Below are 25724 nucleotides of genomic sequence, written 5' to 3' on the forward strand. Positions count from 1 at the left end.
CAGAGGGGCGATATTGCCAACTTTGAGAAACACCGATCTAAACACTCTCTCACTAAATTAAGACATAAATTTTTCATTCAAGACATCTATAAATTTGAAATTTCTAGCTATGGCTTTGTAAAGTTTAATAAGTTATCTGTGCACTAAAATCTGGTTTTACGGCCGCTAGTATTTTGCGATCCGACTGTAATCTTAGCACCTGCCTGAATCCATTTCTATCCATCAAAAGTCAATTAAGTGTTACAGAATAGAGGAATTCTTTTCTTTACTGGATGCTGGAGAGTACATTTATATCATGCTCACTATTATTGAACCTCTCTGACTTCACGCCTTCTGGAAATTCTTCCCAGCAGCATGAGAGACCCCCTTTGCATGACGAATGGGACATTAGTAACGCATTGGGCCATGGGGGGTTGAAGAAATAATCGCTCAATCAGAGCATTGAATATCGGACAAATAGGAGAGAAAACGCACAACGTGTCGTTCGTACGCAGATGGTTTGGTTTTTGACAGTTGTCTACACATTTAAATTCAAGTCAGGCTTTAAACATCATGACGCCTACGCGATGGAATTTTAACCACGATGATGCTGAGAGGTATCATGAAAAGCACGATGAAATTTCCCTCACCATGATGTTTACCCGTTCATAATCATGATGTCTATGCGAAGTAATTGTCATGATCACGATGTTCACATGATGAAATTTTTAACATAATGATGTGCACATGATGAAATTTTTAACATAATGATGTGCACATGATGAAATTTTTAACATAATGATGTGCACATGATGAAATTTTTAACATAATGATGTTCACATGATAGGATGTTTAACATAATGATGTTCACATGATAGAATGTTTAACATAATGATGTTCGCACGTTAAAATTTTCTACATCAACACGATGAAAGTTTCATATGATTCTGAAAGGCATTATAAAAGGCGTGATGAAATTTACAACAGTGGCACCGACGTGATTTTTTTCCCAACATCACGATGTCTAGCGATGACATTTGTAACATCTAAACCAACGGTTCTCAATCGGTGCTCCGCGGAGCCGGAACCCGTGTGAACTCCCCAGGGGCTCCGCTGCAGCTCGAGAAATATACAAAAATACAAAAAAAAAAAAAAAACCCAGTAAATTCGGAAAAAATAATTTTAAATATTTTTTAATAGTGATAATAAATCACAGTAACTTCAATGAATGAATAAAAAATAGGCTTGTATCCATAGACATTACGTACCAGAAAGTCAAAAAATGGTTGAGAACCGCTGATCTAAACCATTTAGTTTCCCAAACTTTTCGTACCATCGCCCCCCTTCTTTAGAAATTTTTTCTTCTCATCGCCCCCCCCCCACCTCAAGCCATTCCATATGATCCTATACTAAACCCTGAGCTTCTAACGCCCCCCTCCTCACAGGGGATGATATTACCCCCCACTTTGGGAAACACTGATCCGAACGATGGAATTTTTAACATTATAATTCTATGAAGCCTCAGGAAATTTTCAACATCGTCATCTGCGCGCGATGGAATTTTCAACACATCGTGATGTCTATGTGATGAAATTTTCAAACTGAAAGCCATGTTTTTTGTTATAGGTCCTCGTAGATTAATAATAGCTAAATTTGTGCTTAAAAAATTTAAAAATGCTAATGCTCGCAGGTTTAGCTATTCCAGTGCCATCTATCCGGGTATAATATATAAGCATGGTTAGTACTATAATTTTAAATGGATACTCTGTTGTTTCTTGCATGAAATGATAGAATGCACGCTTTTAAATATTAGGAGCATTAAAAATATGCAAGATAGCGGACAACTTAAAACTGAGACATGTACAATCGAGTCGACTTGCCGGTATAACCTTTTGATGCTTTTTGGTAATTAAAGGTTTCCAATTTCTGAAAGAGGCTGCACACGGTATGCCGCCATTTGCCCAACATGTAAGTCGCTATAGTCTCGATGGGGGGCCCGGGCAGAGGCGAATTTATCGTTTTTCCGCCTGTGTGGGGGGCTATGCAAAGTTTGCCTCCCTTCAACCGTTCTAGTCCAATTTTGTTGACCATTCTTTCCTTAAATTGCGCCCTAGGCTACAGAGCCCGTGTATATCCCCTCCCCTTCTCCCAGTAAATATGCCTGTGGGGTCACTGTCATAGCCCCCACATCCTGGAGCAGGGTCCCCAGGCAAGGATCTTATGCGGAACCCCGACCAGATTTTCACGGGCCTCCTTTATGATGAATTTACTGAACTGATTCTTCTCTCTCTCGGTCACTCCCATTCGCACACACTCTGGTCAAATCCCCATATGCTCACACACTCTCTAGGTCACCACCATGGTCATCCTTTCGATGATTCACATGCTTACACTTTTTCTTGGTAACTGCTTTGGTTGTACACTGATTTGGTCCCCATGGCCCCCACATCCTGAAGCAGGGCCCCTAGGCTGGGATCTTTTACGGGCCCCCCGACCAGACTTTCACGGGGCCCCCTTTATGATGAATTTATAGCGTGAAAAAACAAAAAAATTATTGAAATCCTCCCGGGCCCCAGGGCTGGAGCCTTGCCAGCTCACCCCTTGTGGGAGTCATGTTGGTCCCTCTCTCTCTCTCCAGGTGAAATCACATGCTTGCCCACTGTTTTGGTTGCTAACACGCTTGCACACGCCCTACGCTCTTTCGGTCGCAAATCGACTTCACTCACGAGGTCAATCTTCAGGTCACTCATATGCTGGCACACTATTTTGACTATATCCACACACTCTAGGTCACTCTTCTTGTCACTCACAGACTTTCTTGGTCACTCACTGCCGTTCTTGATCCTTCCTAGTCAGTGCCAAACATTAACATCATGATCGAAAATTCGCGACCCACGGGAATATATATTTTTTTGAAATTAGTCAAATCCCATAAAAGTGACGCAATAAGTGCATTTATAACAGAACTGTAAGTTGATTTTTTACGAGTCATCCCGGAAGCCTCTGCGAGTCAAATTTGGTTCGCGGAGGCTCAACTACCCTTGGCTGTTAGTGGATTTGTACGACCGGTATCGGCAACCCCTGAGATGCTGCTTCACGACCCATGGGTTAAGAACTTCTTGTTCTACATCAAGGGTACTTAACCTTTAGAGTGCGGGACCACTTCATCTTCACTGGTTTCAAAACGTGTCATGGGCTTAAGTGATCTGTAAATGTACCACAGGTCACTTGAGGGATCTGTAAACGTGCCACGGATCACTTGAGCGATCTGTAAATGTAATGTGCGATGGGCCACCGTTGTGTGATGTTGAACTGTACCACGGGCTGCTTAAGTGCTCTGGAATTTTGTCGTGGACCACTTGAGTGATCTGTAAATGTGTCGCGGAGCCACTTGAGCGATAACTTGCGGGATGTTGAAATCTACCATAGGCGGCTTGAGTGCTCTAGCACTGTGTAGTGAGCCACTAAAGTGGTCTGCAAATGGGGCCCGCGGGTCACTGAAGTGATCTGTTAAGAAAGATGAGTAGTGGAATTTTTCGAGAATTCGCCTGGTAGGGCCTCAAAAGTAGTCACTTGGCCCGGAAGACGGCTCTACGCATTTTCCGAATGCATCCAAATTTATTTTTCCCTTTAGTCCAGGGGGGTTCTTAACCTTTTGTGTTCCACGGACCTTCGTGCCAATAAAATGAAGGCTACGTGCCTCTTAAGACTAGACAAGATTCGGAATATAACAGGGACCAGATTCTGACTTCGAATGTCAAGCGCTTCTTCCTTCCAAAAATTCCTGTCAATGGGTAAAATCGTCCGTCTTCTGATGAACAGAACTTCCCAATAATCACGTTCATGCTGAAAATATTCACAAATATAGCCTGGACTAGTCAAAAATTCACTCATTTACCAGACCGGTTTCTCAGGACTGACTTTTCTGTCACATCCTTTACAAGTTATTGCAGGCGAACATAAGTAATTGATGTTTCTAAAACAACCTGAGATAATGCATTATAGCCACTGGAAAAATCCAGGCGGACTCATCATCCGCCATTAATGCGCACTGTATTATCGTTACAACCAGTAGCTATTCCCTCATGCCGTTTCTTTTTGAACGATTAGACGTCACATGGAATAGGAAACTACTACTACTACTACTGCTAATAAACTACACGTGCACCTCGTCCATATTCCTCTGCGGAACTTCTGACAAATTGATACATGTTGGAATGTGTGTGTATTGTATGTGTGGCGAACCTAACGCGAAGTTTGTGCATTGCTGCCATCTATCAGCAATTTTTCTAACTATGAGTAGAGTGATTGGATAATTGTGCCGTTGTGGGTCTGTTGCTGTCTGTGGCGAGAATTTTTTTAACGGGGAGATCGGCCAGCACCTCCTAGAGATAGAAGGCCTCCGCACGGGTTGCCATAAACGTCATTCAGACTACCTAGCAAGTTTGCCACATTTTGAAACGCAGCATCCTGTTTCGTTTCTTCCTATTTTGGCGTAGAATTTTCCTGATTGACTCACAAATATCGCATAATGATTGGATGTGGGGCATAGAAATCGTCAATCCTGGGCCCGAGATAATTTCTTTTCCACACAACGATGTTACTGGCACGAGCAGGGAATTTTTCCCGCTGAATATTCTGAGGGAAAATGGACTACTTACTGACGTCACAAGCAGCGTGTGGCAGAGACCTTCTATCTCTAGGAGGTGCTGGATCGGCTCGCGTTTGCGCCTCGAAGTTGGGAATCACAGAAAACCAAGGAATAGAAAACTGGTTTTTACATGTAGGAATTCCCTAATCTCGACTCACCAGGGATTTTCCAGGGCATCTTAATAATGCCTACCTACAGATCATGATGGCCTGGAAGACAAAAGCGTTAATTTTTCTTAAAAACATGTTAAATAAATTAAAAAATAAGGAAACATCATCGATATTTTTTAACGGTCGATGTAGACTAAAGATAAAAATGTATGTATATTTTTCAACAATTTCCAAGTAGATATTGCTACTTAGCAGTCGTGAGCCATGGCATCACTTACTTGGCCCGGGGGTTTTTAACCCCTTGTGTTCCACGGACCCTTCGTGAAAATAAAATAAAATGAAGGCGACGTACCTCTCACACATACAGGAAAATAATATTCGGAATATAATAATAATGGGGGGGGGGGGGAAATGAGAGTTGATTATTTTTCCATTTCTCCAAAGACCCCTGGTCAGGAACTCCTGCTCTAGCCAAACACACCGGGACTGCAAAAAGATCAAGACAACGAGATAAGTTCGGTTCCCTTATCAATCTGGCGTTCGTGGTCTCCCCAGGCCGACTGAGCTTTAGCACTGATAACCCCCCCTCCTCCCAGTGCCTTCCCCAGAAGATCGAGGGTGCTTTTTCACACCCGGTTCCGATCCCAATGGTCGTTAGCATAGCCTCTCACAAGGGTGGAGACGGACAGGGATCCAGTCCGGTGGCCGGGAGGACTCTTATCACCGTTGGTCATTTCTGTCTCTCTTACACTATAAATTAACTTTTTAAGCACCCGTGAAAAATATGGCTTGGAGGCCCACCAAAGATCCAAGTCTAGGGACCTCATAAAGCTCGATCCCTGGGCAAACACGACTTTTTTTGTGGGCCCTTTACAGTAGATTCCGCAAACGTACTCACTTATATAACGTCCCCTCCTCTTAGTAGGACTTATTTTAGTTGGTCTCCCAAATCTTACTAATAATAGCGTAAATGAGAGAAAGGAGCGTTGTCCGTTATTTTATGCTGTTCGTTTTCCTTTTTTTGCTGTTATTTTCGAATTCGAATATCTCAGCGAATATTGCATGGAATTTTTTTCTGGTTGGCTTCGGGACGTTTCGTTGACAGGGAAATAATTGGATTGGATAATTTCCCGATTGGAAATTGGAGGACGGGGAGGAGAGCGTATGAAAATTTAAATTTTTGTAAATTTTTACGATGGGCGAAATCATTTGAAAAATTTTTCCTAATTGGAAGTTGTCTCCATAAAACCAACGGTTCAGGAAATAGTCTTTGGACAAAGGTAAGAGTGGGCTCCCTGTATAGCGCTACCTTCGAGGCAGTGGCTTACGCAGGGCGTACAAGGGCATGGAGGGGGGGGGCCCTGTGTTCACTCCATCGAAAACGATCGAAAATTGAAAATACTCGTTATTATTTTGAACAAAACATTAACGAGCGTAATTTTTGTACAAAATCAAAATATCGAAAGAAGACGCCAATTCTGGCATCCGAATGGTCTCCGAAAATTTTGTTGGCCTTGGACACTCGCCCCCTTTCGCACCGAAGACGATATACGAGAAATATGCCCTGTGTAATTCATGTCAAAAATGAAAAAAATGTAGTATAATTTTCGGCAGCCAATTTTTTTCATCCAGCATAATTTATCAACGAAATTAAACAGTTAAAATAATTACATTAAACAATATTAATAATGACCCTTTTTTTGAATTTTTTTTTACGATTTTTTTGCACCTGGTAAGTGTGGAAAGAAAGGACCTCAAAATGATGACGTCTACGATGGGAGGAAAAATATATATATATATATATCTCGAATTTCGATACACGTTGGTGGCAACTCGGTATACCCAAAACTGCATTAACCATTTACTCCATTACCCTTAATACGATCACGGTGAGGAGAATTGCACTTCATGGTAATATTGGTCGATATATTTCCCACCTTGTCTGGTGTTCTTCGCTCCGATTCTTCTTCTTTCGTTTTCTCCAGGGCCGGGAAGCAAATCGGATAAAGGTTCATTCCGGGAAACGATACATCGTTTTCCAGGGCCCCCTTTCCCCCCCTCTCTCTCTCTCTCTCACTGCCACCACTTCCCTCCCCCATTTTCCTCCGGGTCCCCCAAAGCGTTTATTCGGCGTTCTCTTCGTCAGGGGAGGACGCCGAAAATTTGGTTATACTAATGAACTCATCCCTTGTATATATCCGTATATGTATGCGACTCTGACACACACAGCGGTTCACTTTGCAAACAGGATTATGCCGGTCCCGCTTGGGACTTGGATAAAGTGAGAAAAATTGGAGGCGTCAACTTGAAAAGAATGTGTCCCGGCATGCATTGTGGTTTTTCCATGTCTTTCCCCCGATTTCCCGTATGTAAGTATTTCTCAGTTTAGGAATAGATGCTATTCTTTAGGAATAAGGAATGGTTCTGATTTAGAAAAATTTTCTAACTAGCCAATGTGTGTGTGGAACGTTCTTTGGAATTGTCTTCGATAAATCTGTTGGTCCCCCAATCGATTTTTAGAATTGATACTGTGTTATTACAGACGAACCCCGACTTAACGAATCATGTGAAACAATTTCATTCCTTAGATCAATGAAGATCATTATGTCCGGGTTGAGATTAACGCAAATATAAGCGAAGGGATTTGAAAAATTCCTTAAATTGCAGTTCGTTGTAGCCGGGTCTGACGGTATTTTGGATTTAAGGAATTTAATAATTTAATGGAGTGCTTTCAAGATCTTGTGGAATAGGGATGCGCAACCTCCGGCCCGCGGGATGACAGGTGTTCTGGGAAAAAGGTTTCAATATCCAACACACGGGGTATATGTTACGGTAAATGTGATAAATCCAGTTATTATACATAATAACCGGTTATTATGTTTAATCACCAAGCATTTTGGTAAGTTTGATAAATTTCTCAAAATTTATCCCTTTTATCGTTGGTTATGCATAGTATCAAAGCATCGTTGGTAAATTTGATAAATTCCCTAAATTAATCTCTTTTACCGGCGATTATGCATAATACCCAAGCGTCGCGTCATTGGTAAACATGATAAATTGTACTATATCATATAAAATACATGATAAATCATACATTGTAAGATCATATCGGGGTAGGATCGTAAAATGTATTATATCGTTATCCGACTATTTGGTCACACATACTAGACTCATTTGAAATTGTTTTCATACTTACCAAATTCACTGACTACACTTGGATATTATGCATAATCACAGATAAAGGCGATGAATTCATTCTTTCAGATAAATTCATTCATTTAGTGTTTATCAAATTAACCAACAGCATTTGTCTATTATGCATAATCACCGGTAAAAGTGATAATGTTTTCAGTGTTTATTGAATTTGCCAACGACGTTTGGGTATTATGCATTATTTCCGGTGAAAGTAATATTTTTTCCAGCATTTACCAGATTTACCATCGACGCTTGTGTATTATGCATATTATCCGGCAAAAGTGATAAATTAATGAGACTTGCCAATTCCATTAATAAGTATGCACAATAACCGGTTATAAAGTATAATATAACCGATTTATCACATTTTCCGTAACGTATACATCAAAAATTGCAAGAGTATAACATATACAACATTATAAACATTGCACTGAATGTAAATGAATGCAAACGATTGTGCCCTTGTTTCCTTAGTTTCTTTAATACACATTTTGCAACTTCCTTACATTTTTCTGCCTTGGAACTGCAATTTTTTGCAGTCCCTTAGCTGCGTTTTTATTACGAAGTTGAGTGCTCTACCAATGATTCATATTTGCAAGTATAGAGATACTTTAGGTATTCCACGGACAATATCGATATTGAATAATGAATATCAATAGAATCTCAGTGAACTACATATTTTTTCTGCATTAGCTATTCAACGCGCTATCTGTTGAAGAACACAAATAACAATATCATAGTAAAACTTTTTTTCTCAATCAATTTGAATCATTGATTGGAGAGTAAAAAAAATAACAATATGATATGTACAATTGCATCAATTGTGCAATATCATGCTCCGCCGTGAGCAATATATTGTGAAAACGGGCAATTTAGTCATTAAGATTCTAGCCTGGGGGCTCCACTTCATAAACTGATACATACTCGTTATTTATCTGGTTCCCAGCTAGTAGATGCAGAGCATCAAAAATTACATACATAATATAAATTTTACTGACAAAACATGTTTTCTGCATTTTTCTGCAAATATTTTTATCTCTGATTTGGCAACAGGTGGGGGCCGCACAAGTCGAATAGACGCTTAAGGAATTGATTCACGCACCGGTAAACTTCGAAAGGAGTTTTATTATTGGGATGGAAAGCGTGCCAAAAACCAGTCGAGTGGGTAGTATTGACATTCATTTATAATGTCAATATAAATGAATAGATAAAATAGACTAGCACCGCATAGACCAGGCACACTACCTGTAGATGCGAAAGGATGCGCACGTGCACCATTAGATGATGCTCCTATATGTCCATGAGATTACACAGATCTGTGATACACGAATTCGTATTACGTGAGTTAAATTCTTTAGAAAGAATATGGGCATTTTGGTTTGAGAAAGTGTTAGTCTGCTTCAACGTGGAATGCTTGCCATCCACCTGCTATGTCGAAATTTAGAGATGACTGCTTCTCAGTTTTCGACACAAAAATCATCGTGTCTGGGTGTGGAACTCTCTTGTTCACCGTCACAATATGAACCCGACCATGTAATATGGTTGGACAACTTACCCAACCAAATGGCGGAATGAAATGGGGTAAAAATGCCCGCAAAAAACTTTAAGAGCAATACCAGTGTATCACAACAGTGTGATTAGAACATGGGTAATTATTATCTTCCTTAGAAATGATGAATGTACGTATATAGAGTCTGTTAATCAGGTGTGTTATGGAAAATGATGGCTCATATAATACAATGATATGAAAACCAATTCACACAATACGCTGTAACTGTACTTACTGCGCTGTAACTCGCGGGCCGCATCAGCTGTTGGCACCCCTGGGGTAAACCATGGCTAATGAAAAAATGTATTCCAGAATTGGTGAAAAAGAAATTACTTCAAATTTAATTTTAGAAAACATTGCGGTACTAATGAGAAATGCGGAATTAATGAAAAATATTTGCAGACTTGATGAGAAATAATTGCATAATAATTGAAAAACATTTCCAGAATTATTTAAAGAAATACTCTTTTACAATTAATGAAAAGTAATTTCAGCATGATTTAATTTTTTATTTCATGAAAATAAAATATTTCAGGACTAATGAAAATTATTATTTAGTGAAAAAATATTTTTTTTTACGAAAATCAATATTCAATGAAAAAGAAAATTCAGAATCACAATGGGAAATATTTTCAAAAATTAGTGGAAAATAAATATTTTTTTTAATAATTATGAAAAATAATTTCGGAATTGATGTGTAAATTATTATTTAATAGAAAAATAATTCCAGAATTAGCGAAAATTCATATTCAATGAAAAAATAATTTCATTTTTAAAAAAAATGAAAAATCCATTATTCAATGATGGGTCAATCACAGGTCAAATAATATACACCCGTTTGACTCGCAGCCCCGAACCTCGTTGGACCCACTCATCAGTATGTGAATCAAAGTTAGGACTTTATGTAAATTTTTATTTTTTGCCCTTTAGTACTGAAAGACCCCTAGATCGGACCGAGGTGTCATAAGAGCACAGTCCAGTAATTGTTTTGCTTGCTCAGTAAACCAGATATGTAAACATCAGGCAACTAACTACAGACAAATTTTTCCTTTTCGGTGACACATACTACAACAACTCAAAAGGAGTCTCATATCTCCTCCTTGTCTCCTTCAATCTCCTCTCCAAAATCGAGCGGAAAGGGACTTCGAAAAAAGCATAGTTGGAGAGTGTTTTCGCTCTTCATTTTTACCTGTACGCGGAAAAAGTCGCCTTTCCTTTACCTTCTTCAAGGGGGAAAAAAAACGATTTCTTATGTGACATTTTATTTTTCTTGAAAAATCTTCAAAGACATCGCGCAGGAGGAAGAGGAGGAGACGCGAAGACATGATGGCTGGCTCAAAGACCGTATAAGAACCTTGTATATAAGTATACCTATATACAATATAATAGGGGATTGGGGCAAAAAAGAAGTAAAAAATGTAAAAAGAGAGGTGTTCCAAAGCCACGGAACCGTCTTTTTTTTTTTTTCCATCCGTACAAACCCCCACAGGTTCATATGAGAAGGTTTTTTGCGGTCTCGAGTCAAGAACATCCAAGGCGGCCAACGTCGACGTCCAAGCCCTGGTGCCATTCTCAACTTGTCACTACTGACTGTCTCTTGAAGGACTACAAGGAATATAATCTTCCGAAAAGCCCTCTCGAAAAATCCTTAAATCCTAAAGTATTGGTTATAAGAGGGACGCGGTATTGTGCTCATATATTTATGATATTTCTACTCGAAAAACGGGAAGAAAAGGTTCTTTTCTTCGAAGATACCTAAATAAATACGTAAGTAGAATATAATGGCGACCTTACAATAATATCTTGGACTATTCAAGGAGGGACGATGAATGTCTGTGTATCGATTTGAAAAATGTATACAATAAGTGGGACTATCGATTTCAAACTATGTAAACATTCGGCACAAGGACGGGAAGTACTTCAAGGACTTTATAAGAGAAATATTTTCTTTTTCTTGGAATTTTTTTTTATTTTTATTTTCTTCTGTGCGTCCTTTTTTTCTCGGATTGGATTTCGTTTGCTTTATTTACAATGAATGGAAGCTCGACGTGGAATTATTGGGATCTAGTTGCCTTTGCGTCGCGTGTGGTTTCGGATTATTATGGCTCTTTTGGGTTTTATTATGTATTTGCGAAGATTTTGAACTCGTGGAAATGGAGGGTGAACCCTCTTTCAGGCGGCCATTTGGCTTAAGACGCATTTGCGTTCAAAGCTCGAGCAATAACGAGGGACCAAAGCAGTATTCACGCCCACTGTTCGTTCAATAACAAGTACGTATTCACGTCCAAAGTTCGTGCAAGAACGAGATACCAAAGACGTATCGCTAAAATCAGTGGAATAGCGAGGTACTAAAGCTGTATTCACGTTCAAAGTTCGCGCAATAAACGAATTACCAAAGACTTATTCGCGTCCACAGTTCATGCAATAACGAGTGTTACCGAAGACGTATCACGTTCAAAGTTCGTGCAAGAACGAGGTACCAATGACGTATCACGTCTAAAATCAGTGAAATAACGAGGTACCAAAGCTGTATTCACGTTCAAAGTTCGTGCAATAAACGAGTTATGAAAGACTTATTCACGTCCACAGTTCATGCTTTAACGAGTTACCAAAGGCGTATTCATGTCCGAAGTTCATGCAATGACAAGGTGCAAGAACATTTCATTCACTTGTGACTTGCAACTGATTACCAAACCACTCAAGTAGCCCACGGAAGATTACCAAATTACTCGAGTGAGCCGCGGCACATTTTTTTAGATACCTTAAGCGGTCCGCGGCATATTTACAGGCCATTTAAGTGAGCAACGGTACATTTGCAGATGACTTAAAGGACAAGTAGCACCAGTTCCAGATCCCTTAATTGGCCAGCGACACAGCTTCAGATCTCTTTAGTGACTTGCTGTACATATTTACAAACCATTTAGTCTGCAGGTAGACTTTATAATTCGATTCTAACAATGAAAAATTATTCAGTTGGTGCAATTTATATTACTAACATTCACGTGGGTTCAAAAAAAAAAAAATTGTCATACTGAGGTTTACCATAACTCATCAGGGAAAATACGATCTTAAATACGGGATGTCACTGATTGTAACCAAAAGATGTAATTTGTGACAAATTTTCTAATTACTGCAAAAATAGACGAAGGGTGTAGGAAATTAAAGGCTACTACAAAAATCGCAGTAAACGAAAATGCAATTGATAAAAAAATTCAAATTAATAGATTACCATATTTCATTGAGACAAATAAGGGGAACGTGGATCTTAAATATTGTATAATACGGGACGTCAGCAATCGTAATCAAAAATGTTGGCATAAGTCCGCAAAATCCTTAGTTGTAGTTATAATCGTTGAAAAATTGAGGAGAAAACGTTAAACCTGACAAATACGTAAGATAAACATTTGCATTCATAGCCGTAATTATCACAATAATTATGAAAACGCTGTTTATTCACGATTTTAGCGAACATTACAAATTCAAATAAGCATCGTTGAAAAACTGGACAAATTATAAAACAATTCGGAACAACTGAAAATACTGGAATGTCCCGTAATACGGGACACGTGGGGTCCATCGAATTGCTTCAGCTATTTTACTGGTCTTTGGGCTTAAAAAAGTTGAGAAACGCTGACTTAATTGACCAATGGTGTAGTTTCAGATCGCGTTTCTAAATCAACGAAGAGGTGAACCCACTCGTAGGCCGGTAGTACACTATAAAAGTTTGATAAAATCCCTTTTATAAAACTCAAAAAATTCAACCAATAAAGCTCATAGGTTACATTCGAGCAAATGCAACCGATAATCTTCTTGGTTGAATTTTTCAAGTTTTATAAAAGGACTTTTAGAAGACTTTCATAGTGTAACACCGGCCTTACTCTCGAAAAGCTAAAGCGTTATTCTCTAGACTTTGTGTAGCAAACTTTCTCTGATGTCTTAATTAATGGATACGTTATGTAACTTAATTCTCAGCTTCCAGAAGCCTCAAAGGGGTGTACGCGTGACACAGTAAGCTAATGAGATATTATTCATGATGAGACTCCGATACCAATGAACTAAAGTATTTAGAAGACTTCGGAGCAAATCTGAGAAGTAGAGAAAAGCTTGAAGTAGCCACAGCCCTTATAGAGTGTTTCCTCGATGATGATGATCAATCATCAAACGTCGTCCAGGAGGTCTTTCTTTTCTTTGACACTCGTCAAGTGAGGACGGACCCGAATTTCCGAATCTAATCGCGAATTCTAATCTCTCTCTTCTTATATTCTTCTACTTCTTGATTTCTTCTTGTTTGTTGTCCCCTTAAGACTTTGACGGACAAGAAAGATCGGTAAACGTTTCTTGTTGACATAGCTGGACAGTGTATTTGAGTGGCCTGACAATCGACAGATAAACAACTGGGGGGGGGGGGGAAATACGGTCAAACTCGGTTATAACGACATCGGAGATTCTGCGAAACTTGGTCGTAAAACCGATGGTGAGTTTTTAAGACATTTTTTGACGAAAAAAAAATTAATCAGAGGCAATCAAATATGGGTGCATGAAGTTTTTATCATAGTAGGCTACGGTATTTATGACATTTTTTTTTTCTAATTAATATGTTTTTAGAAAATATTTGATTGAACAAAATATGGGGGATAGGAATAATTAATAAGGGACATCACTGATTTTCACCAACTATGTTGCCAAATGTCAGTGAAATTACCAAACGTTGATTATAAACAGAGGCCAGATTATATGCACTAAAAAAGTGTAAAAATGTGCACTAAAATGTGAAATACGTACTAAAAATGCTGAAATATGTACTAAAAATGCTGAAATGCGTACTAAAAATGCTGAAATATGTACTAAAAATGCTGAAATGCGTACTAAAAATGCTGAAATGCGTACTAAAAATGCTGAAATATGTACTAAAAATGCTGAAATATGTTCTAAAAAACGCCGAAACATGCATTAAAACTAACGATGACTCTGCGTTAAATCTGCCGACAATGATCATGAATGAAAAATCATGAAATCAAAAATGTGTGCAAAAAATGAAAACAAATCCATTTAATAATGCCGAAGTATATCACTAAAAATGAAAAAAATGCAGATGGAAAAATATGCGTTTAAAAAGTGCAGAAAAAAAGTTCATATAAATTGTGAAAACATGCACTTGAAAATGCTGAAATATTCACGAGAAACAAAAAGTATGCGTGAAATAGAAAATATGCCTTAAAAATTCTTCAATGCGCCGTAAAGATTCGGTACATTCAAAAATATACGTGAAATGAAAAATATGCATTTATAAAAATGCTGAAATTTTCCTAAAAAAGAAAAATGGGCTAAAAAAAAAAATCACCACCAACGTGCATTATGCAGAAATTTGATATCTAAAAATAAAAATATGCTCAAAAAGATAAATATGGATATTAAAAACACTGAAATATGGTCTAACCTGAGAGGCAAGAAAAATGTATGGTGGCCATGCCAAATGGGAGCAAGTCGTAGAGTCAAACATGCGATACAACGTTAGGTATAGATAGAACAACAGACGAATATTCACATTCCTTTTATCTACGTATTTTCTGCCGGTCCGCAAATTATTTCTTCTATGAGAAAGAATTTTTGCCCGTCTGCCAATTATTTGTCCAATTTACACATTTTTTCTATCCTTCAAATCATTTCTACTGTCCTCCTATTTATTTATTCACTGCTAGTTCTAACACTATTTCTCCTATTTACATATTTTTTGTCGGTAAGCAAATTATTTCCCCTGTTCATATATTTTTTTGAAGATCAGTAAATCATTTTTATTTTGTCTCCTATCTGTGTATTTTTTGCCGGCCCACAAATTTTTCTCCTATCCATGTATTTTTTTCCCACGTCTACAAATAATTCCTCCCATTTACGCATATTTTGCTGGTCCTCCCTCTTGTCTGCATATTTTTTCCCCGCGGCCCGCAAATTATTTCTCCTTGTATATATTTGAAGGTTGTTGGTCCGTTCTTCCTATATATTTATTCACTGCGAATCGTAAAACTGTTTCTCCTGTTTACGTATTTTTTTTTGCCGGGGCGCAAATTATTTCTCCTATTCTTTTATTTTATTGCCGGTTTGCAAACTATTTCATTACCTCTGGTTCGCGAATTTTTTCTATTATTCTCACAGAACAACAGCGTAAAACGTTGTAAAAAAGCATTGCTTTATACAGTGTAGTACGGAAAAGAAAAATCACACAATCACGTGACCATTTTTTTCCCCCCAAGTGGCTCTTATATAGTGAAGAAGTCACGGAGATGCCAGAGAGGGAGTACGGAGAGGAATGCTACGGCGAAAAGGGGAAGAAAAACTGCAGAATATTCGGAAACTATTGCTGACATGGCGTTTTGTGTGTGCTCTTCTCCTTGAATTTCTGACGCTTTTATTTTTATTTTTTTTTGTGCAATGTGTTTAGGCCCCACCTTTTCTTTTTTCGTATGTTTTTCTTGATCGTGCACGTCTTTTTTTTCCTTTCTGCCATGTTTCCGTGGAATCTTGTGTGTGAAGACGTTTAGATGTCAGAGAAGTTTGACAGCTAGTCAACTCGAAGATTACCTAAAAAAAGAAGAAGCTTATCTATCTTTTCTTTCTGTGCCTTGATTTTTCAACGATTCCTATCCATTTTCTCTTATAAGATGGAGACACTTTCTTTTTTCTGTTCTCCGAAAAGATATCAAACATGAAATCAGTTTTCTTTCTGGCAAATTCCATTGATTATAAATCGGGTATTTATTTTATAAAAACTGAATCATTTAGAAATAAATCGTTTTGTTATCTCTGGGTACGTTCTTATCTTTCGATTATCGAATTAGAAATTGTTCGAAGGTAACTCAGCTCTATTAGGAAGGAAATTGAATTTTTAAAGGGCTTTTTAATGAAATAATTATCATTTATTAGAGAGAGATATTCTTATCTCTTAGATAATGTATTTTAATTATTATTAATTTAAAAATATTTAGATAATTATTTGTGATTAGATACGGCTTTGAATTCGAGATATCTACGTGATCTGTGTTAGGAATAGCAGGAGTTAGGAACGAAGACATTTTATGGAAAAATATGTTATTGTATGGCATATTATTATTATTTTGGTCACCTACTACTCCGGTTTATCACCTTCAAATACTTTTCCTTCCGCTTTCGCCGATGAAGTCATGCACTGGACTATTCCATTGGGATTCTTGAAAGTGATGATGCTTAGATGTCATAGAAGTTGGACAGCTAGTCGACTCAAAGATTACCTAAAAATGACAAAAAAGAAGAAGAAAAACTTAATATTTTATGTGATGACCGGTATTTGCCATTAATTATCCAAATTAGTAATGGGTGAATTTTACAAGTTCTGCGAGTTCTCTGTTATGAGAGTATTTGACATGCACGTATAAAATTTCATAACTTTTTTACGTGGGTCATTTATCCATGATTTTCCATCCAAAGGTGGGGTAATTATTGAGTATCATTATACGATTGGTGATCCACTTGTACAGTAAAAACCCATTTCATTTGCACTGTGGGGCAATATGGGATAAGGAATGAATTTTTTTTTTAATTTGGAAATGGAAATTTGCCATGGAAAGTTGTAGTGGGGGGTTATCTGATCTGGATTTTAATGCAGTTTTTAGAACCGGATTATTGGTATCCACAAAATACAATAAAAATGTTCAAATTGAGGTAATTTTTAACGTTTATTCCTGTTACAAAAAAGTGTGCACAACACATTGATTTACAAGGAACGTAAATTTAATTTGGTGGGTTACATCAGGTGACTCCGAGAGCCACATTTAGTCTCTGGGTCATAAGGTTGACAGGGTTATTTTGAGTCACGTGCGAAGTCCTGCAGCAGAAAAGTGAGTGACATCATAATAGCCAAGTTTAGTCGTTTTGATATAATTCACCGATTTCTCATTCACTATAGTAGCGAGAGCGTCAAAGCCTCGGTGAAAGGATTAAAGTAGATAGATAGATAGAACCGCTCACAACCCCAAGGATTAAAGTAGAGAGCACCTAGTTGAGAACTAAAATTCCTAATGCCTAAGAATTTCACCACAATCTGAATGAGAGTATCTACAGACAGATCCTCAGCTGAGGCAAAAGTTCAACTATATCTCATTCACTATGGTAAGTAAGCAGAACCGCCCATAAGGTTGTGCGACCGGTGCAGTCTACCGGGCCCCGCACTTACGGTAATGGAATAAAAACATATTACATAAATTACATAAGTTTTTATCGTTGTAAAACAAGATGTCTGAGCTTCGACTGACTTGATTCTGCAAATTTCATTGATTCGTGTGAGGTTTTTCTTTCATTAATTTTGAATTTCATCAGTTCTGGAATTTTGTCTTTCATTACTGTACTACTTTACGGCACCCCAACTCTGGTCATATGTCGCCATATGGTAATTTCCAACCAGTAGGTGCGAAATAAGGTGCCCTTTATCGGTCGTTGCTCCAGGCTCTGTAGGTAAAAAACTTGTTTCTGATGTTCTTGCCCTGATTCGAACCCGTGGACCTTTATAGTGGAAGACGAGCATCTTACCACTGCACCACACGGGCGCTTTACTGGATTTTTATTAATTCTGGCATTTTTCCCTCCACTTAATTCTGCTTTTTCATTGGTGGGTAGATATTTTTCAGCATTCCTGAATATTTTATGATAATGCATGAATCTTTAGATACCGACCCCCCCCCCCCCCACAAAATATATAAAATCAGGGCTAAGTAAACCAGGAATTATTTCCTCATGGGGGGGCCCCGCGTGTGATAAGGGGTGGCCCTGGTAGAGAAAGCACAGCGTAGGCAATCGGGTGATGCTAAAAACAAAAATAATAATCTCGGACCATTCTTTTCAGTGACCGCAAGACATTCGAAAGGACCTCCAAAGTAAAAAAAACCCCGAAATTCAAACACAGCTCACCTGTAACGCTTTTTAGTGCCTACTCAATCGACGAACCACCAATATTAAAAACATGGAAACCATGCTCTTTCCTCTCGGGACAGTTTCCTCAATTTAATTCCGGGCTCTGCAAGTGACAACAACACCAACAAAAAAGCATATACAAGTCGAGGAATAAAACAACCGAAGTCATTTGTTGTGAAGGCTTCTCTCTCAATCAACACACGCCTGATTAGATGATTCATTGGGTCGACTTATTTCGGAGGCGGGCTCATCCTCCTCTCTCCTCCTCCTTAATTTTTCTTCTCTTCTTAACTTCTCCTCTCCTTTCTCAATGGAGTCTGCCTCGTTCATGTCTTGCAAGGAATCGCTCGAGTTACTTCTTCGGATGATCGAAAGAGAGAGTCCGTTGCTTTCTGGATCACCAACGCCAGATTAACCGACCGAAATGCCAACGTGGTGATAGGATTTAACACTTGTGCCTCTCTCTCTATCTCTTTCTCTGTCTCCCAGCTGCGGAGAGCACCGTTCATGCTCTTTTCTCGACATGAATCGCGAACATGTGTATTAATTTTTAGTTCTCTGACAGTTTGAGACATTCAAAATAAAGTTAACTCCGCTTATACATAACATTTATATGTTGCAGTAAATGTGATAAATCGGCTATTATGCATACTTACCAATCGTCTTGGTAAGTTTGATAAATTTATCACTTTTATCGGAGAATATGCATAGTTCACTCTTCGTGAACTTAATGAATACTTGAAATTTAACGCTTTTATAAGTGATTATGCATAATACCCTAGAGAGTGTAATTGGTGAATTTGATCAATCTGAAAAAAAATTCCAAATGAGTATAGTATGTGTGATGATGAATATTGTCTGACCCCGATAGAATGCTAGAAAAGTTTTACTATCGTACCCCGATATAATGATAACAAATTTTACTATCGTACCCCGATATAATGATTACAAATTTTATTATCGTACCCCGAAATAATGATACAATGATACACTACATGTATGAATTATCATGCATGAATCATCATGTATGAGTCATCATGTGTGTATGAATTATCATATATGTGTGTGTGTGATTCACCATGTATGAATTACCATGTATGAATTGAATCATCATGTATGAATAATCGTGTAGGCAATATCATTTATAGTATGAATATATATATAAAATATCGTTGTAGAAGGATTCTCATCGATAGATCGAGTATCACTGTATCGTAGGTTTCACTGCATTTGCAAATGTACGCAGAGCCGTTTGAACTCATGGGCCTACCTGGCCATAATCTGGAGGCCGCCCAGTTCATTGGGGAACCCCCTGGTGATGAGATTCGACATGATTTTCGAGAACAGGTGTGTAGAGAGGTATATGCAGAGACTTCCAGCTAAGTACGGCCGGAAACACCATTTTCCCCGGGGTAATGGTGTTGTTCAGACAGCCCTGAATATACGATATGGTACCAATGTACCAAAATGTACTTTCAAATATACCTTTGATTTGTAAATTTTATGTTTTTCTCAAGACTTTTCTTTCTTCCACAGTATATTTTTTCTTGTGGTGGGTCCATCATCTTTGACCAACGGGCACTTCACTGGAGTGGCCACTGGCCTGTCGGCCAGGAGGAGGTACCGCCTTCGGTGCCATAGGGACCATGCCACATAAAGGTAAACACCGGAAAGCTTTCTTTTAATTTATCGTTTAAGATACAGTATGATGATGTGCAATTACAGTGAAATGAACTAAAAAGTAGTTTTTGGCTCTCCCTGCGTAGGCCACAGCGGTATCAACCAACTGGGAGGCGTGTACGTGAACGGTCGCCCTCTGCCTGATTCCACCAGGCAGAAGATCGTCGAGCTCGCTCACAGCGGTGCTCGGCCCTGCGATATATCGCGCATACTGCAGGTCTCGAACGGATGCGTCTCGAAGATCCTCGGCCGATATTACGAGACGGGCTCCATCAAGCCTCGGGCCATCGGCGGCAGCAAGCCGAGGGTGGCCACGCAGCCCGTCGTCAACAAGATCGCCGAGTACAAACGGGAGTGCCCTTCAATCTTCGCCTGGGAGATACGTGACAGGTTATTGTCCGAGGGCATCTGCAACAACGACAATGTCCCGAGCGTGAGTGAACATGTTCAACATGAACATCTTTTTTTTTTCCATTTTAAATTCCAAATTTATTGAAAATCGTAAAATGCCTCGAATTTTTCGCAATTTCGCGAATTTTGAAATTGTGCTTTTCTATAAAAATGTTTAGTTGTATTTCTGATCAATAGATGGCGCTGTGTATTAGTTCGGGTTTTTTTTTGTGTACAAACGCACAAATTTTTGAACAACTTTGAAACATTTTTTTAATTTTTTTTACAAAAGATAAGAATTTGAAAATTTTAATTAAATTGTTCAAATCCATGCAAGTTAATTGAAAACTACTTTTGATTGTTTAGGGTATTATCCTCTTGACCACGGAATTCTTAAGAATTATTCAAGATCGATTATTATCAGTCGACCCTTTTAAATTTTCGTCAGTAGTCATTAACCATTGGTGTCTCTACTGGTTGGGTACTACTACCATTGGTACCCGGAATCACCCTTGAGGAGGTTCCAGGGGGTTCATGAGCTCGAATGAAAAAGCAATTAATTTCTTTTTGCATTAATACTGCTGAGTGTAAGTATCCATGGTCATCGTCTTGTGGACACAAGGAGTCCCTGACATCTTATTGGCACGGAGGGGGGGGGGGGGAACAAAAACTTAGAACCCCTGTTCTACATACAGGGCCGTCTTAACAGCATTCCAAAAAGCTTGGTCAAAGGGATTTTTTGAGGCCCACAGCTGATGGAAGTTCAGAATTCTAGAATCGATAAAAACTCAGGATTCCAGAATCGATGAACACTAAGAATTCCAGAATTGATGCAAATTCAGAATTTATGAAAAAAAAAATATTATTACAGTAATTGCGTTGGGCCCGGTGCGAGCGACCTCACCTGTCGCACACCCCGGTAAGGGCAGCTTTGGTTATGGCCCATACATAAGTGAGAGCCACGGGTAAATTGTTTTCATACCAGGCCGCAAAATCGCTTAATCTCACCGTGCAGCGAAATGCTCACCCTGACGTCCTAGTCGGAAGCCACGAGATCTCACGTGCGTTTGTTCAGGCCCCCCCAGAAATATAAAAACGTGACGTCTATGCACGGAAAAGACGTTGACAGGCCCTGCTCTGCGGGGGTTAACGAGAGCAAATTGTCGCCTTGTGAGCTTTTCAGGAAAGCCCGCTTTCCTCCTATTCTGTAGGAAAGGCTCCCCTCTCCCCACCCGGCTTTTTCGCCCGGGGATATCATGGAAAAAAAAACTTCGGACAGCTCGTAACAATAATATTGTATTATTATTAATATATATATATATATATATATATATATAAATCTTTTCACACCCCGTTAACGAGGTGAATAGAAGAGGAGAAATCTATATCCATGACCAACCACAATAGTTTTGTGTATGAGTGACATGTCAATAACGGACGTCACAGTCACCTTCTACCCGGTGTCAGTTGCAGTTACGAGACATGTCTTTGCGTTTTCGTGTCATCTGCACACAATCGACACCCTTGAAGTCCCCCCCCCCCCGCGGAATATGCGTCTAAGCTGGTGTCAACATGGAATCGTTTTGATATGTCTGTATTGTCTTCATATTATCAAATATTCGTTGACACTTCACATCCGTTTTTTAAAATTTTAACACACTTCTGTGTGTGTTCCTTTGATTGTGAATTCACACACATGGCAAAATCGTCTGAAGAGGAATCATGGGCCTCCCGGGAGAAGTGATTTTACTGATTTCGCCCCCCCCCCCGTTACCAATTCATGAGGTCACCCCTCCTATACGTTAAGACGAATTTGATGAATATGGAAATTATGCATATTAAAAGATCAGGGTCGTAACTAGGTAGGTCCAGTGCTCGGGGCATCAAGCCCAACTTCTGCCCGGGACGTTAGGAAGGCGAATTCACTTTCAAATTAAAAACTAGAGGCACAAAAATGATATTTCTCAGGGCAATTTTTATTTCTGGTTGTAGTTCTCTTGTAGAAAACATAGATATTATTGCAAGGGTTCTCTGGGAACATAGGTTTTCAACCGGTGTTCTATGGAATCTAGGGTTCCGGAAGAAGTTTTCTATGATTCCGTGGTATCAAACGCAGTGAAAAAATTTCACTAACGTTTCAACAAAAGTATCCATTCCTGAGAAGTATTGATGTTTGTGTGGGGTTGAGAGTTAATATTGGTCTTATAACCATCAATGTATTCGCCATAACTAAAACCTAAGATGCTTGCCGCCCCTTGTCACTTGCTACCCGGTTGCACCGCACCCCTTGCAACCCCGCTTTAGCCGCCCCTGTTTGGTGGGCCTCCTTACGTCAGATAGATATAAGGTAAAGAAAGAGTAGTGCGTTGAATAAACAAAATACCAGCATTATATAAAGGATCAATTGGATCAAACTAGGACTTGAGGAGGCCTTGGGTAAAGCCAGCGTTACCTTTCACACTAATTTAGGCCAATACATAAGCTACAATGTTGTATCTATAGCTTCCACTATCAATCCAAAACATCATCCTCAAGGGGCGATGTCACCCGTTTTGGAAAACACCGGGTCAATAGATTTTTGATGCACAGTATCAGTGTGTTTTGTTCAAATTGGATGCCCCCAAATTGTAAGAGGCCCGGGCAAATGCCCATTTGCCCATGTAGATATCAACATTATCATGTCGAGAAATATGCTCTTGGAAAAAAAAATATTTAAGTTACAGTGAAATCTCGATATAAAAATATCTGCGGACCAAGAAAAATATCGTTGTATAGGGATTATCATAAAATCGAAAGGCAACAGTTTAACATTAGAGTATGTGTCTACATGCTATGGCAAATGTGATAAATCCGGTTGTTACACATAATAAACCGGTTACAATGCATAATCGCCCAGCATTTTGATAAGTTTGATAAATTTCCCTAAATTTATCACTTTTATCGGTGATTATGCATATTATCTCAAGCGTCGTTGATAAATTTATAACGACGATAATAATATATAACCCCATATAAATTTATAACCCCAGATAAGTCTACATAGGAGCAATGCTAAAACCTGGAATTCCTTTATAACGAAGTGATTCCTCCGGTCTCTTGAAGTTCGTTATAACGGGATTCGATTGTATGTATACAACTTAAAAGTACCAATAATCAAAAATTATAATGAAAAAAAAAAAAACGCAAACTACCATTAGCATATTTTTAATCTCATTTAAAACTTAATTATGAATATTTCATTAAAAAAACACTTTTTTTTTCATTAAAATTTCTGTAATTATAAAAAAATACACATTTTTTCGTATTTTAAAGATAATTTGATTATTATTAATTTTATGCAAATTATTTGTACTTTTTTTCCCTCCCGTTCGCCCACTTCTCAATCTCTATCTACCAGAAATTAATTAGAAACTAAAAAAAAAAGTTATTAGTCTAACAATAATCTCAGTATATGAACTGCTAATTAGTTTTGGGATTAATTATAAATTCCATCTTGGATTTATCGAGCTTGAAAATACATTTATTCAAATATAATCACCTCTAATACATAATTACTTTATACTGATTATAAATATTTTCTTTATAATTAGAAAATATTAAGAAAAATAAAATAAAATAGGAAATTGAATTCAGGTGGAAATTTGCATTTGAATTTGAACATGGGGGGAAATTCTTGGATACTATCATTAATTATCATCTTATTCCAATGAGGAATAGCAAATATTTATTTTTCAGAATTTCAATATAATTTTGATTTAGAGCTTTTATGAAATTGATAAATATGAATAAAAAAAATGAATATAAATTTAAATAATAAATACTGATACATAATTATTATCGTGACCTTTTTTTTTTAAATGCAAAACTTGACTTCCCGTTAAAATTGACGAAGAAAATTTTCTTGGAATGATGTTGATGCAGTAAAACCTGGCTATAACGACATCAAAGATACAGCGACATTATACCGTTATAACCGAGGTGTGACTGTTATGGTTAATGTGATGAATTGGTATATATTATAAATAACTGGTTATTATGAATAATTATCAATCGTATTGGTAAGTTTGATAAATTTATCACTTCTACCGGAGGTTATGCACAATACCCAAGCGTCGTTGGTAAATTTGATAAGTACTGAAAAAAAAAGCATAGCTTTCATTAGAGATTGTGCATGATACCCAAAGTATGGTTGGTAAGTTTTACAAATAATCGAAATTTATCGTCTTTATCTGTGTTATGCATAATACCCAAGTGTAATTAAATTTGATTTTACTAATTAGCAAAATCGGGATCCGACTATATAACTAGACTCATTCGGAGTTTTTTCATATTTATCAAATTCAAATTACACTAGGGTATTATGCATAATACAGATAAAGACTATAAATTTCAATTATTTGCAGAACTTACCTACCAATGATGCTTGGGTATCGTGCATTATCTCTAGTGAAAGCTATAATTTTTTTTTAGTACAGTATTTATTAATTCATATTTATTTATGAATAGTAATTTATTTATGAATTTATAGTTATTTTATATTTATATTTATAGTTATTTTATATTTATATTTATTTACATTTATTTTATATTTATATTTATTTACATTTATTTTATATTTATATTTATTTACATTTATTTTATATTTATATTTATTTGCATTTATTTTATACTTATATTTATTTCCATTTATTTTACATTTATTTATACAACATTTATACGACGTTTGGCTTCGGTCGCAATTGGTTTTTATATGTTACTGTGTGTAAAAGTGATACAACGGTTGTTATGCCTAATCATGCAATCGTCTCGATAAAGAAAGTTTGATTAAATTTCAGTACATTTATCACTTTTACCGGCGATTATGCACAATTCCCAAATAAAGTTCGAAAGTCTGATAAAAAATAATGAAAAACTTATAACCTTTCTTCTCTTGATTAAACCAATTAATTATTTTTCCCGTACATGATACGTGCACTACACATATTTTGCAATAAAAATTATAAATTAAATTAAAATAAGTGTGAAGAAGATAAAAACATTTTCCTAACAACATTATCAGCCTTGTAATGTTGGCTTTCTTCACACGTAATCAACATGTGCAAATAAAACCAACATTATCATTCGGAATAAGCATCCTGGACCATAGTTATGTTCAGTTAATGAAGTAATCGATTGACGGATTATCATATTTATACTAATACGAGCTTGGGATTATACATAATCACCATTGAAT

The 25724-nt window shown here is 37.6% G+C and overlaps 1 protein-coding gene across 3 annotated transcripts in view; it reads left to right on the forward strand.

The window, feature by feature from the left end:
* Positions 1-25724, forward strand: part of toy (paired box 6 protein twin of eyeless) — a 58845-nt gene that overhangs the window by 12987 nt on the left and 20134 nt on the right. For 2 of the 3 annotated variants that reach the window (XM_089234858.1, XM_089234860.1), the window contains exons 2-3: positions 19958-20080; positions 20167-20534. In XM_089234858.1, the coding sequence (XP_089090984.1) occupies positions 20068-20080; positions 20167-20534 (381 nt within the window). In that variant the 5' untranslated portion in view covers positions 19958-20067. The remainder of the gene's footprint in view (positions 1-19957; positions 20081-20166; positions 20535-25724) is intronic. The other variant, XM_089234859.1, reaches the window with a different exon arrangement.

This window comes from Pholcus phalangioides, unplaced genomic scaffold (assembly GCF_987345545.1).
Source record: "Pholcus phalangioides strain wild (caught in Gottingen) unplaced genomic scaffold, Ppha-v1.0 ptg000008l_1, whole genome shotgun sequence".
Classification (NCBI taxonomy): Eukaryota; Metazoa; Arthropoda; class Arachnida; order Araneae; family Pholcidae; genus Pholcus; species Pholcus phalangioides.